The sequence below is a fragment of the Pongo abelii genome, chromosome 8, assembly GCF_028885655.2.
Source record: "Pongo abelii isolate AG06213 chromosome 8, NHGRI_mPonAbe1-v2.0_pri, whole genome shotgun sequence".
NCBI classification, from domain to species: domain Eukaryota; kingdom Metazoa; phylum Chordata; class Mammalia; order Primates; family Hominidae; genus Pongo; species Pongo abelii.
Window position 1 is genome coordinate 72,523,560 of NC_071993.2, and position 12,484 is coordinate 72,536,043.

A 12,484-nucleotide genomic window follows, 5' to 3' on the forward strand; every position below is an offset into this window, starting at 1 on the left:
AACACACCCTATATTTTTTCGTAGAGCTGATATCTACCAGGCTATACCACCACTGTGAACACGGTAGGCAGAAAAGCCCTAACTATGCAGACAGCACACACCCAGCCGATGTCCGGGAGCCACTGGACTCCTCCCATCCCCGTCCCTCTAGCCCCACAATTCCTGTGGCTTTGCCACCAGCCCTCGCCGAGGGACAGCTCTGGGGTACCATGACCCCTCTCGCCTGTGTCAATCTTAAGCAACCTTCTGGTTAAGAGAAAAATAATTATCCCACTGTGGTTCTCCACCTTCTCCCAAGAGATGCTTCTCCTCTTTAAAGGGACATTGGGAGGAAGTTTCAGGGAGGAGGGACAGTCCCTTCTGGAGCACCAGAGCTGAAACTAGTCCCAGAAAAGTCCCCAGTGCCTCCCAGACTCCTTTCTCACCTATGCCTCCGTGCCTGCTAGCATCTATGCTCGTCAGCCCTGAGTGTTGGCTGCCCACACAGCCCACCATCTGCCCTCCCTGGCCTCCCATTCCACTCCACAGGGGCTGCTCCTGCGGGGAGTTGCCGGCCTGCTTGCAGGCGCATCGCTCCTCCGTCTGCTGAGACTGCCGATGTGGGGTCAGCCCACCTGAAAATTGCTCTCCCTAGGTCCAGACGACACAGCTGGGCATTGATGGAGTTTGGAGAGAAATTAATCAGCGCCGACTGGCAGCAGTGCCAGGCGCTGCCTGGGACCAATCCATCCTAATGAATCCCGGGTTCCCACCTTAATGTCTCTTGACAAGACTAATTTACTCGTGTAGGTGATTAGCATGGCATGATCACCTTAATTGTGGCTTAAGATGCTTTTGGGGTGCTGGTGGTTCTGGCTGGGGAAGTCAGCTCCATGTGTACCAACCTCAGTGACAAAAGGAAGGACAGGGAGCCAAGGGGAGGGGACTCAGCAGGACATCTGACATCCACTCATCCATCCACTCATCCACCCATTCACCCACCAAGCACTTGCTGAGGCCCCCTTTGTGCCAGGCACCATGCTTGGTACAGAGATGGAGGCCCAGCTTGTTCCTCTGTCAAATGCAGATCATGCCATCTCTCCAGGACAATCACTGCAAGGTCTCACAGGAGGCCATGCACTTGAAGTGCCTAATAGAGGCTCGGGCAAGAGGCTGGCTGTCAACAAACCATAGCTCACATTAGCACTCCACAGTCTTGTATAATAGAGACACTAAAATTGCTGTTAATTATAATGTCAATATTAATAAGATTAATAAGTAAAAATTAATAGACCAATGGGGAGTTCCACACAAATAGCCACGCTAGAGTGTGCTGAGGGCTTTCACAGATGCAGACAAAGCCAGCAGAAGGGCAGGCCGGGGAGGCTTCGGAAGCCTCTAAGCACAAGGGACATCTGAGCTGCAGCTTGAAAGAGGAGCAGGACTTTGCCAGGCAAGGAAGGGAAAGGGCACCCCTGGCCAAGGAAACAGCATGGTTGAGGGCACGGCAGTGCAACAGAGTGCGAGGTGTCGGTGCTGGGGGGCAAGGTGTCTGTGGAGAGTGGGGGCGACTCGTTGAGATAAAGAGCTCCACTTCTTCCTGCAGGCACTTGGGAGGCTTCTGGCTGCGGGCGGTTACCACTGTGGCAGGAACCCTGCCCCCCTCCAGGGCATGGGGTATGAAGGTGGTGGCCAAGGTGCAGGGCCTCGATGCCCTCCAGGATTCCTTCTAGACCCCCTTGGTCAACTCGGTGTCTCCAAGCCAGGCTTCATGCTGCCACCTCTGCGTTCCTCCCCCAGAGCCAGCCACGGCTCAGGGCCCCAAGGGTCCCTGGCAAATATTCTACATACAGCTCAGGCGGGCAGCTGGGATGATAAAAACAGGACCTCTGGCACAGCGCGGGCCTTGCCGTTCACAAGCATAGGCACGTACAGCATCTGTGCCATCTCTGGGAAAGTGCTCTCCTGGGCCCACTCCCTGGGCAGCCATCCCCATCGCCACCAACACCTCACTCCCAACATGCCCTGGGGAGGGGAGCGCCTGGCCTGAAGCTCCAGGAGGGATGGTGAGTAGGACATGGAGCCAGCCCCTGGGTCCTGCCTTGGATGATTCCCCTACATGCTCACCAAGTCCAGACATGCACTCCTTCCCTAAGTTCCGGGTGCACACCAGGAGCAGGGCTGGGCCCTGGGGACACAGTGATGGCCAGGCCACCTGGAGGCATTCACAGGCCAAGAGGGGAGCCAGAAGAGCAACTGAGTAACAGCAGCATCTCCGTGGGGCTAACAGAGAGGATGGCCGGGCCCCAGAAAAAGCAAAGGGAGCAGCACTTAACCCCCAACGGGGAGACCCAGGAAGGCCACCCAGAGGCGGTGGCATCTGAAAGAACCTGGTAAGCGCAGGCTCATAATGTTCCAGGCAGCAGGAACAACAGCTGCTAAGGCCGTGAAGTGGGAGCTTGCCTTTCACACTTAGGGAACTAGAGGGAGACCAGCACAGATGAAGTAGAGCTGGCGAGGGGGATAGCGGGGTGGGGGCGAGGTCTGACAGGTGGCAGGTGCTGGGCTGCAAACAGCCTGGATGCCATTGAGGAACACGGGTTTTTACTCCATGTGGGAGGGAGGGATTTGAGCAGGCCTTGGAGCAGGCTCTGCCTCAGGCTGGGCAGGGCCATCCACGGCTGGGATGAAAAAGGCCACAGCGCGGGTGAGGGCCGAGTCAGGGAGAACACTGAGACCTGAGGAAGCTGCTGGGGTAACCGGGCTTGGAACTTGGTGATGGGAGTGGAAGGGCCGAGAGGTGAGAAGATTCTGGGTTGATTTTGGAGACTGAGCCAACAGGATGCCCTGAGGGATGGGAGGGGAAGGGAGGGAGAAAAAGAGGCACAGGAACGAGTCCCAGCTTTTGGCCTGGGCAACTGGCAGGATGGAGCCGCAGCTGAGATGGGGAAGGCTGCCGGTGAGGCAGGAGTTTGGGGGAGGTCAGGATTCCAGCTTCGGACAAGCTGAGGATGAAGATGTCCCTTTAGACATCAGGCAGAAATGGTGAGTAGAGAGGTGGCTACAGGAGTCTGGAGTCTTCCCTGAGAGCAGCCCAGACAGAAAATATAAAGCTAGGAGTTGTCAGCATATAGGTAGTGTCCACGCCAGGAGGCTAGATGGGACCACCATGGGAATGAGAATGAGGAAAGGAGAGACAAGAGCTGAGCCCTGGGGCCTGCTGATGCTAAGAGGTGCAGGAGGAACCAGCAGAGAGGCTGGGAAGGGGAGGGTGGTGTCGTGGAGGAGAAAAAGATCAAACAGTTGAAGGCCACAAGGTCTGGGAAGAAATGATGGGATTTAGCAACACAGAGGTCGTTGGTGGTCTTGACATCAGCAAGGCTGGTGGGGCATTTCAAGTAGATTCAGGGCAAGACACGGTGGCTCACACCTGTAATCCTAGCACTTTGGGAGGCTGAGGCGGGTGGATCACCTGAGGTCAGGAGTTTGAGACCAGCCTGGACAATGTGGTGAAACCCCGTCTCTACTAAAAACATAAAAAATTAGCTGGGAGTGGTGGCTTGTGCCTGTAATCCCAGCTACCCAGGAGGCTGAGGCAGGAGAATTACTGGAACCCGGGAGGTGGAGGCTGCAGTGAGCCAAGATTGCGCCACTGCACTGCAGCCTGGGTGACAGAGTGAGACTCCGTCTCAAAAAAAAAAAGTAGATTCAGGAGGTTAAGTGGGAGACGGCACCCCTGCAGCACCTGTCCCTCATGCTAAAGGTATCATGTGACCATTCAGGGCTGATAGGCAGGGCCAAGGTGTGGGTGAGGCCCACCAGCCTGACCAGGGACTGAGCTGCTGATCTGCCCTCACGCCACTCCACCCATTCCAGGCTCTGCTGCCAACAACTGATATTAACGTCTGGAGCAAGACATGCAGGGATTCAGGGCCCTGTCTGGGGAAGCAGGGCGATGTGAACAGACCAGGAGAAGGCAGCACTAGTTAATGACTTCATTTGGCTTCTGTCTTCTCCGGCTGGTAGATGGTCTTCAAAAAGAACATTACACAGAGGGAACTGGAGCCTGAGATAGGTGAGGAGATAGTAATGAACACGCAGGCTCTGCGAGGGATTTCAGATGGCCATGCTGTGCCCTTCCATTCTGCTCCCAGGCCACCGGCCCCCTGTTGGAATGCAGGCAAGAGCATACAAAACGAGAAGGCTCAGAAGGTTGGGGGTGGATAAAAGTCTCAGTCTCTAACCCAGAAGAGCACAGTCACAGAAGCTACATACAGATAGACCCTGTAGCCCAACTCTACCTCTGATTCTTAAAATGAATTTTTAAAATGAATTAGTGCATAAAAACACTTAGGACACTGCCTTGAACGGTCAATAAATGCTGTTGTTATAATAATTTGTGATATATCTATCTATATATATATAGTATGTCATATGTGTTATATTATCATTTTTAATCTATGAGGCTCCAGTAATCAGAATTAGACCCAATGGGTAGTTCCAGGGAGGCAGGTTTCCTGTTACTCTTAGGAAGAATTTTTTCGTCCTGGAACTGTCCCACAGCACAGAGTGAGCTGCCTTGTAGGCCCACGAGCTGACCATTACTGGGTGTCTAAGGAGAAGCCAGGTAATGAGGCCTCGAGCTGGAAGTTTGATCTGCTTACAACTCCAATCTCTGGTGAGCCGACACGTTCAGCCTGGCTTGGGCTCTGCCTCTTGTCACTGGCACTGAGCACCACACTGGACCCAGCTTATCTGTGTGTTTGTCCACACTGAAAGCCCATGGCGTGTAGGACAGCCCAATCTGCCATCCCTGGGCCACACACGGGCTCTCCCTTTAGTAAAAACAAAACATTCCCGGGTTGGAAGCTTTAGAGGTGGTGGTATTGTATGTAAAGTTCCCAACAATCCAGTGAGGGATCCAGTCACCCATTTTGGTGACTGGAACCCTGAGTCAAAGAGTGAACGGTTCATGAGAGCCAAGTCTCAAAGTCAAGTCTCTAGACCACCCCACTCCCCATGGCAGGAAAAAGGCCAGTCCCCTGGACAAGCCATTTCAACCTCCCCCTCTCCTTGGCCTGCTGGTGGGAGGCCTGCACCCATGGAGCCCACACGTCCATGTGAGTCCATACCCACCATCTGCTTGGCCCAGGGCCAAGTGGGTGCCAGCACCCAGCAGAGGGCTCCAGGCTGGTCTCCTCTGAGGACCTAGAAACAACTGGGGCCAGCCAGGCTGCCCCAGCCAAAGTCCACTGGGCTCATCTTTCCAATGCCCACTCATTGTTGAAATGAGGAGATAGAGGCCCAGAGAGGTGCAGTGCTGTGCCCAAGGTCACACAGTGAGAAACAGATGTTGGGCTCCTGACTTTCAGGTGAAAGCTGTGCTGCTCCCGTACTGATGCAAAAAGAAGGGAAGAGGCTGGGAGGGCGCTGAGTCAGCTCTGCACCCACCCCCTGCCTAGAGAGATGAGCACAGCTATCTTCCAGCTCACTGAGCCCCCTCTCAATCCTATGGCACCCTGGAGTCAGGGATCAATCCCCATGGCACTAGACAGCCACCCTGCTGTGACTGCCAAGTGCAGCCTTAACAGGGCTTGAGGCCTGGGAGCTGCTTCCGGAGGCCGATCGATGCTGGCGTTTGCAAAAGACAATCAAGAGCCAGAGCTGAAGGCAGCAGGAGAAGGGCCTGCTGGAGGGCTGGCCACATGGGCTTCCAGCCCGGGCTTGTCACCATCAGCACAGGTCATGCAATGCCCACCTCTCCCCAACCCATCCCAATACATAGGCCTCTGAGGACCCCACGCTCAGAACCTGGCATGCAGGTCACAGATGTGGGGACAGAGCAGGGACCACTCACTTGAGAGGGGCCTTCACTTTCCCCAGCCGGCAGCAGGGTCAGTTAGTGACTGGCCACACCTCTGCCTCAGTGGCCCACCTGCTCCAAATATATCCCTCCACCACAAAGGGATCTCCCAGAGGATGAGATTTAAATGGACATGAATAATGATAAACGCTGCTAACAGCACATCCATCTGCCTAGACACATGCACTGTGTGCCGCTATGTTGGCTCCATGCCAGCCCCACCCCAGGTCTGGGTGGAGAGATGAGTCACAGGTGAATTCCACCCAAAGAATACAGGTGTGTTACAAGTCCAGTCGTCCACAAATATCCCTCAACCCAATCCAGAGGGGAGCAAACAGCTCAGCAGGGTCCCCAAGGGACGTGGGTACGCTCTCTACCCCCAGAAAGGGGCTCTGCCTATGAGAGGGCATTTCAAAAAGGCAGGAACCTTCTTCCTGGGGAGCCCTCAAACACCCAGATCCCCAAACCCTAACCCCAAATCTAGCCTTACAACACTGATCTGTCACCAAAGGAGTAGCCGGTTTCCACAGAGGGCTCCCCACAGACCTCAGGAACAAAGTACTACTGGGCCGTGGGGACAATTCCCACAACAAACAGCCAGACACACACCTGCTGGGCCCAGCACCCCCTGAAAAAAAACCTCTACCAGGAAGAGTGAAAGGCGCTGCTCATAGGCCCCCACTGACAGCAGGGGAGAGTCTGGGCCCGCGTAAGGCACCCCACTTGAGCAGACATCGTTGAAGAATTATGCATCCACTCTACCGCACACCTACACTGGGTTTCATATGAAAGAGTGTGTACATGACCTATTAGGTAAGCATCTCGATCCCCCGCCCCACTCCGAGCCATCCTGCCTCTTTTCCAAGTTCAAGTGATGCTCCCTAAAGATGCACCATGCTGATCCCTGATGCATTTCGCCTCTGGCACACAGCCCCGCATTTGCACATGTAGAGCCGGCAGACCTGAGAGTAAGAAGCTCCAGATGACACGTACTTTCCCTAAAGTGACACCAGCGAGAATGACATGACACAGGAGGGCTGTCGGTGGAGGTGGGCAGGCCCTTTTCAGGTGCTGCTGTTTGGCTGCCTGCACACGGGCACAGGTGCCTTCCCATCAGCACAGCTATAAGACAGCTCCTGCAATTCAGCCTCAGTTTCCTGAGAAGCTTCTGGGTCCTAAGAGCTGAACTAGGACCATGGGGCCACAGATGTAGGAGGCAGGCCTTCAGTAGGGGGCCAGACACGGGGACAGACCTGAGTGATGGGGCGATGGGCTGAGCACCAAGATGTCTATAATTACCCCCTAAATAGTTCATGTTTTTTCTAATGCCAAAGTCAGGCAAACTCAATGCAGAAAACTTAGTAATCACAGAAGAGTACAAAAGGCCACAAAACAAAGTCTACAACAGCTGCCATCTTCAAATATTCACAAGGCCTTCAAGTGCAAGAGGAATCCAAACTAGTGCCAGAAGTGGGAGTGAAGCATCTGAGGCTCAATGTGATAAACCCTTTGACGTTCAGAGCTCCCCTCTGTGGGACTGAGTGCCCTGTCCCTGGAGGCATCCTAGCAGGGGCCTCTCTGAACACAATGGAAAAGATTCCAAAATCAGGTGGAAGATGACCTCAACCTGTAAGATCCCCTTCTCTTGTGGGAAGGGATTGCACCCCAGGCCATCTGCACACCCACCAGCCCATGCCCCCACTCACCCACAGGCGTGTCCTCGCTGATCAGCAGGTATGTATCAAAGAAGTGGTTGGTGAAGAAGGGCAGCCGGTTCACCTGGCCTGGAAGTCAGAGGACAAGAGCGTCAGCCAAGTACCCCCCATCAGCTTTATACACTCTATAAGGTGACACTGGGTGAGGGCTGCAGTGGGCACTGAGCCTGTGTCCATGGCCATGGTCAACTTCCCAGGACCCTGGAAGTCACCATCCTGCCTCAAGGCAAGTGGGGGACAATGCCAGTAGGTCGGCAGGCAGCTGTCAGGTGTGTGGCAAGTGAGGCCACTGGCCACACATGCCTGCTGAGCATGGCCCACATGGAGCAAACACATGACAGGGGTTCCCCAGGCAAAAGACAGGATTTAGAAGCCTCTGTATGAAAAAAATTAGTGTAAAATAGCTCATTGATCTTTTACATTGATTATATATTGAAATGATTCTATTTTGTATATATTGGATCAAGTAAAATATATGATTAAAATGAATGTCACCTGTTTCTTTTTACTTTTCTGATTTTTTTTTTTTTGAGACAGAGTCTCACTCTGTCACCCAGGCTGAAGAGTAGCAGTGTGATCATGGCTCATGGCAGGCCTGACCACCCAGACTAAAGCGATTTTCCCCCCTCAGCCTCCCAACTAGCTGGGACCACAGGCATGCCCCATGCCAGGCTATTTTATTTTATTTTTTTGTATAGATGCAGTGGGGAGGGTCTTACTATGTTGCCCAGGCTGGTCTCCAACTCCTGGGCTCAAGCAATCCTGCCTTGGCCTCCTAAAGTGCTGAGATTACAGGCGTGAGCCATCGCACCTGGTCTCTTTTTACTTTTCTACTGCAGCTCCTAGAACATTTAAAATCACATGTGGCTTGCATTGTCTTTCTATTGGGCAGTGTGGCTCTAGCAGAATATGAGCTCTGCAAGGACAGGGCTTCGTTGACAGGTGGAACCCTGGTGCCCAGAACAGGGCCTGACACTTAGATGACCCACAAGACGATTTGGTGTGTGAAGGAATGGCCAGCTGATCCCACAGAATAATAACAATGATGAGAATAGCTGCCATCTCAGGAATCCCTTCTCTGTACCAGCTATTTAAACCACCTCACTCAATCCTGACGGCAAGGCAGGTGCTATCACATCCCTATTTTACTGGGGAAAATGAGAACTCCAGGGGATAAGTAACATGCCTTGCTTTCACAGCTGGCAAGTGGCAGTGGCCATCCAGGAAGCTAGACCCCAAAGTTCGTGCTGTTAACCATGTGCTGCTCTGTGATGGCTTCAGAGGCGGCTGGGTCTGGAGGGGATCAGGGTGATACCCACATGGGCTGGGGAGCTTAGCACCTATGAGGAGCCCCCACACAAAGCTTCCCTGAGCTGACTCCACCTGTCCCCCAGCTTCTCCTAGGGGCCTTCAGTGGGCAAGTGAGGGCACTTCCCCTCAGTCCCTCCCAACCAGGAGGCAGCTGGTCTAGCTGGAAGTGGGACTGTCATTGTGCAGCACCTGCCATCAGGGGCACCTGCTCGGCCCTCCAGGGGCCCTGAGCGTGGGTATATGGGGCAGCTCTCTCTCCCTTCCTTTCTGCTGACCGGGGGCTCCCTCAGAGCATGTGCCAGGCTCCCAGAGGGTGAGAAGGTTGGCATCTGGGTATGGCACTTCCTCCTCCAACCCAAGATGCCTCCTAGTTGGGACCAGGCAGAGCTGGGAGACTGGCCTCTTTTCCTCCTCCCCACCTCGATGTGCTCAGGCAGCAAAGCTGATGCCATTTCTAGTCCCTTATTCTGCCCTCTCTCACCTCCTGGCCAGGACCGATGGCCCTTCTGCCTTCATTTGCCAAATTCCCATTCATCCTCCAAATCTCATTTCCATTGGTCCTTCTTCCAGGAAGCCCTCCCTGACCACCCCAAATACTCACATGCACCCACGTACACACCTCCCCACTCTCATGTCAGGAGCACAACGGCCTCAGACAGAGGTGGTGGTCAAGGGCCTCACCTTTTCTGAAACTTCCCTGTGCCTTTTTCTAGCCACATGATCATCCCATGTCTCAGTTTACCCATGTGTAAAATAGCCATAATAATAGCACTTCATGGCTAACCTGAGGATTAAATGAGATTACATACATAAAGCACTTAGCGCTTTGCCGCTGGCACACAGCAAGCACTCCATAAATGGTAGGCAGTATTAACATTGGTATTAATAAATATGCCGCCTTTGCAGCCGACGGGAAGGCTTTTGATCCCTGCTGGGGGCCTTGGGCTCGGGATACAGGAGAGCAGGACGCAGCCCAGCCGAGGCAGATGAGTGCCCAGAGAATTCAATAGCTGGTTTGGGCTGGTGAGGCCAGGAAACCAGTGAGGAAAAAAAAATCACCTGCAGTGGCATCGTTCATTTCTAAACTTTACTTTACAGGGCCTGCCGCTAATCAGTTGCTGGGAGCTCTGCACAGACAGCTAGGCAGACTCCAGGACGTGGGTCGCCTGCCACATACCAAGCAGGACCTGTGTTCCCAGAGCAGGCCCACCACAGGCACGGCAGACAGGTGACTTATTCTCAAAGCCGCTGTTAAAGTGCAGCAGCTGTGTGCTCAGGAGCTTTGGGGCCTCCAGCGAAGCGGGAATGTAAGTGGATGTAGAAGGGGAGGGGCAGGGGGTGATTTCTTCGGGAGAAGGAGAATCCCAGCTTCCCAAGTGCAGGACCCCTCTCTCTGTCTCAGGCCCCACGTGGCCCACCCCATTGTGGGTACGTGGCTTGTGAGCACTGCCCTGAGCCCTCTCCCGCCCTCTCCCACCCTCCCTGCCACCCCCACGGCCATTCCCCAACTAGAGCCTGCAAAGGCAGACCCGGAAGGCATGTGCCTGCTTTACTTAGTTCCAGCACCCTAAGGGGCCTGAGGGCAGAGGGGAGAGAAGGGTGCAGAGAGGGCACAGCGTTCCAGCTGCCTGCTGAATGACAAGCATTTCCCACACACAGGGGTAAACAGAGGCTGGGTGGCGGCATGGAGGTGCCATCCAGGGGACCTGATCTGGGACTGAAGGGACGTCGGTGTGCTTGTATGGGGAAGGTCCCCACCAGATAAGGGCGGGCCAAGCCAGGAAGGATAAACTTCACCCTGAATTGCGGGGTGGGGGTTCCTCTGAGGGCATGAAGAACCCAGGCAACTGGAGGGTCCAGATTCCAGCCAGGCCAGCCTGTGTCCAAGTCCCGGCCGCCTCCCCAGGCCTCGGGGTGGTGGTGGGGGCTGAAGGCGCAGTGGCTCTGCTGAGATCCCTGCTAGAGAGAGCCTCAGAGTCCCCCTGCCAGTCGCCCCTTGACAAGGAAGGCTCACTGGACAGGGAGTGCAGGGATAAATTCAAGGAGTCAGGGACTTTGCATGCTCTGCCACTGCTGCTGGGGAGCTTAGGCAGATCCCTCTCCCTCTGCCTCGCCCTCCGCCCCATTTTCCAGCCTCAGGATGGGGACAAAAAGCCCTGCCCTGCCCTCCAGTCCTGCCTCCCAGCCACAGGTGTCCTGTGCGCCCTGGTCACTGTTGGGGTGACTGCAGCGTGGCCCACATGAGCCCCAGGGGACAGGAGCCTGACATGTTGTCGGGTGCGGAAGCCAGGTGGCCCCATGGTCAGAGGCCTCCCCACCCAGTGCCTGGGGACAGAAGGAGTGACCCAGCAGGATGCTTGCTGGCTGGTCAGTCTAGGATGGGGTGGGGCAGGCCTGCCCAGGCCTTCGCTTCCTGCTTCCCCAACAAGCCCACGGATGGAGGAGAATTGCTAGAGTACATTGAGGCCAGAGGGGAGAAGGGCAGGAGGCTTCAAAGAGAGAAGGCAAGCTGGCAAGGGGTTTTGACATCCCTGAGCCCTAACCCATCCCTGACTACCAGGGAGGGGAGGAGAGGTCGGCTGGGGCGACGGTGTCAGATGGAAACAAAGTGGCGAGGGCAGTGTGGTCTGGTCTGGGGCACAAGTGAAGGGCTAGGTCAGGGTGGGTGTCCAGAGGGCAGCCTGGGAAGGTGGTTCAGTCACCCACTCTCCCCCAGTCTCTAAAGTCAGCCACTGCCCCAGTAGGCCAAAGGAACAGCACTGGCTGCTTCAGACAGGGACCAGAAAGAGGTGACTGTGCCAAGCAATGAGAGAGAGAGGGACCCTTGTGCATATGGCAAGGCAGGCTAGTCCACATGCAGGCCAACCACACACGCTTTGGTATAGAATTGCTGGGTGACCTTGGGCAACTTGCTTAGCTTCTCTGTTTTCTATGCCCCATTTTGCTCCCCTTAGAGAAAGATAACTTCTGATAATAAAGGAGCCAACGCTTAATAAGCACTTAATCTGTGCCAGGCACTATTCTAAGTGCTTGATGTACAGATTAATCCATTTGATCATTTTGACAACCCGAGAAGGAAAGTCCTATTATTGTTCCCATTTTAAAGACAAGGAAATTAAAGCACAGCAAGGTTAAGACACTCGCCCAGGGGACTCCTTGGCTGAAGCGGGAGTGGAAGACAGGAGGTCAGCTCTGGCTGTACACTCTGTTCTTGTCCTCACCCTGAATGCACGAAGCATCTTTCATCTGGAGAGCTCAAGGGGAGACTGCCGTGTCTCACAGAGGAAAGCAGCCAAGGGCTTAGCACCTGCTTTATTTCTACTGATGTATTTTTTTTTCTTTTTTCTTTTTTTGAGACAGTCTCACTCTGTCACCCAGGCTGGAGTACAATGGCACGATCTCGGCTCACTGCAACCTCCGCCTCCTGGGTTCCAGCGATTCTTGTGCCTCAGCCTCCCAAGTAGCTGCGACTACAAGTGTGCGCCACCACCATGTCCAGCTAATTTTTGTATTTTTATTAGAGTTGGGGTTGTGCCATGTTTGCCAGGCTGGTCTTGAACTCCTGACCTCAAGTGATCCTCCCGCCTCGGCTTCCCAAAGTGCTGGGATTACAAGC

The 12,484-nt window shown here is 54.5% G+C and overlaps 1 protein-coding gene across 1 annotated transcript in view; it reads right to left on the reverse strand.

Annotated features, from left to right (window-relative positions):
• CDH23 (cadherin related 23) overlaps positions 1–12,484 on the reverse strand; it is a 459,756-nt gene that overhangs the window by 360,364 nt on the left and 86,908 nt on the right. Inside the window, exon 3 of the mRNA XM_054522498.2 lies at positions 7,549–7,626. Within this exon, the coding sequence (XP_054378473.2) occupies positions 7,549–7,626 (78 nt within the window). The remainder of the gene's footprint in view (positions 1–7,548; positions 7,627–12,484) is intronic.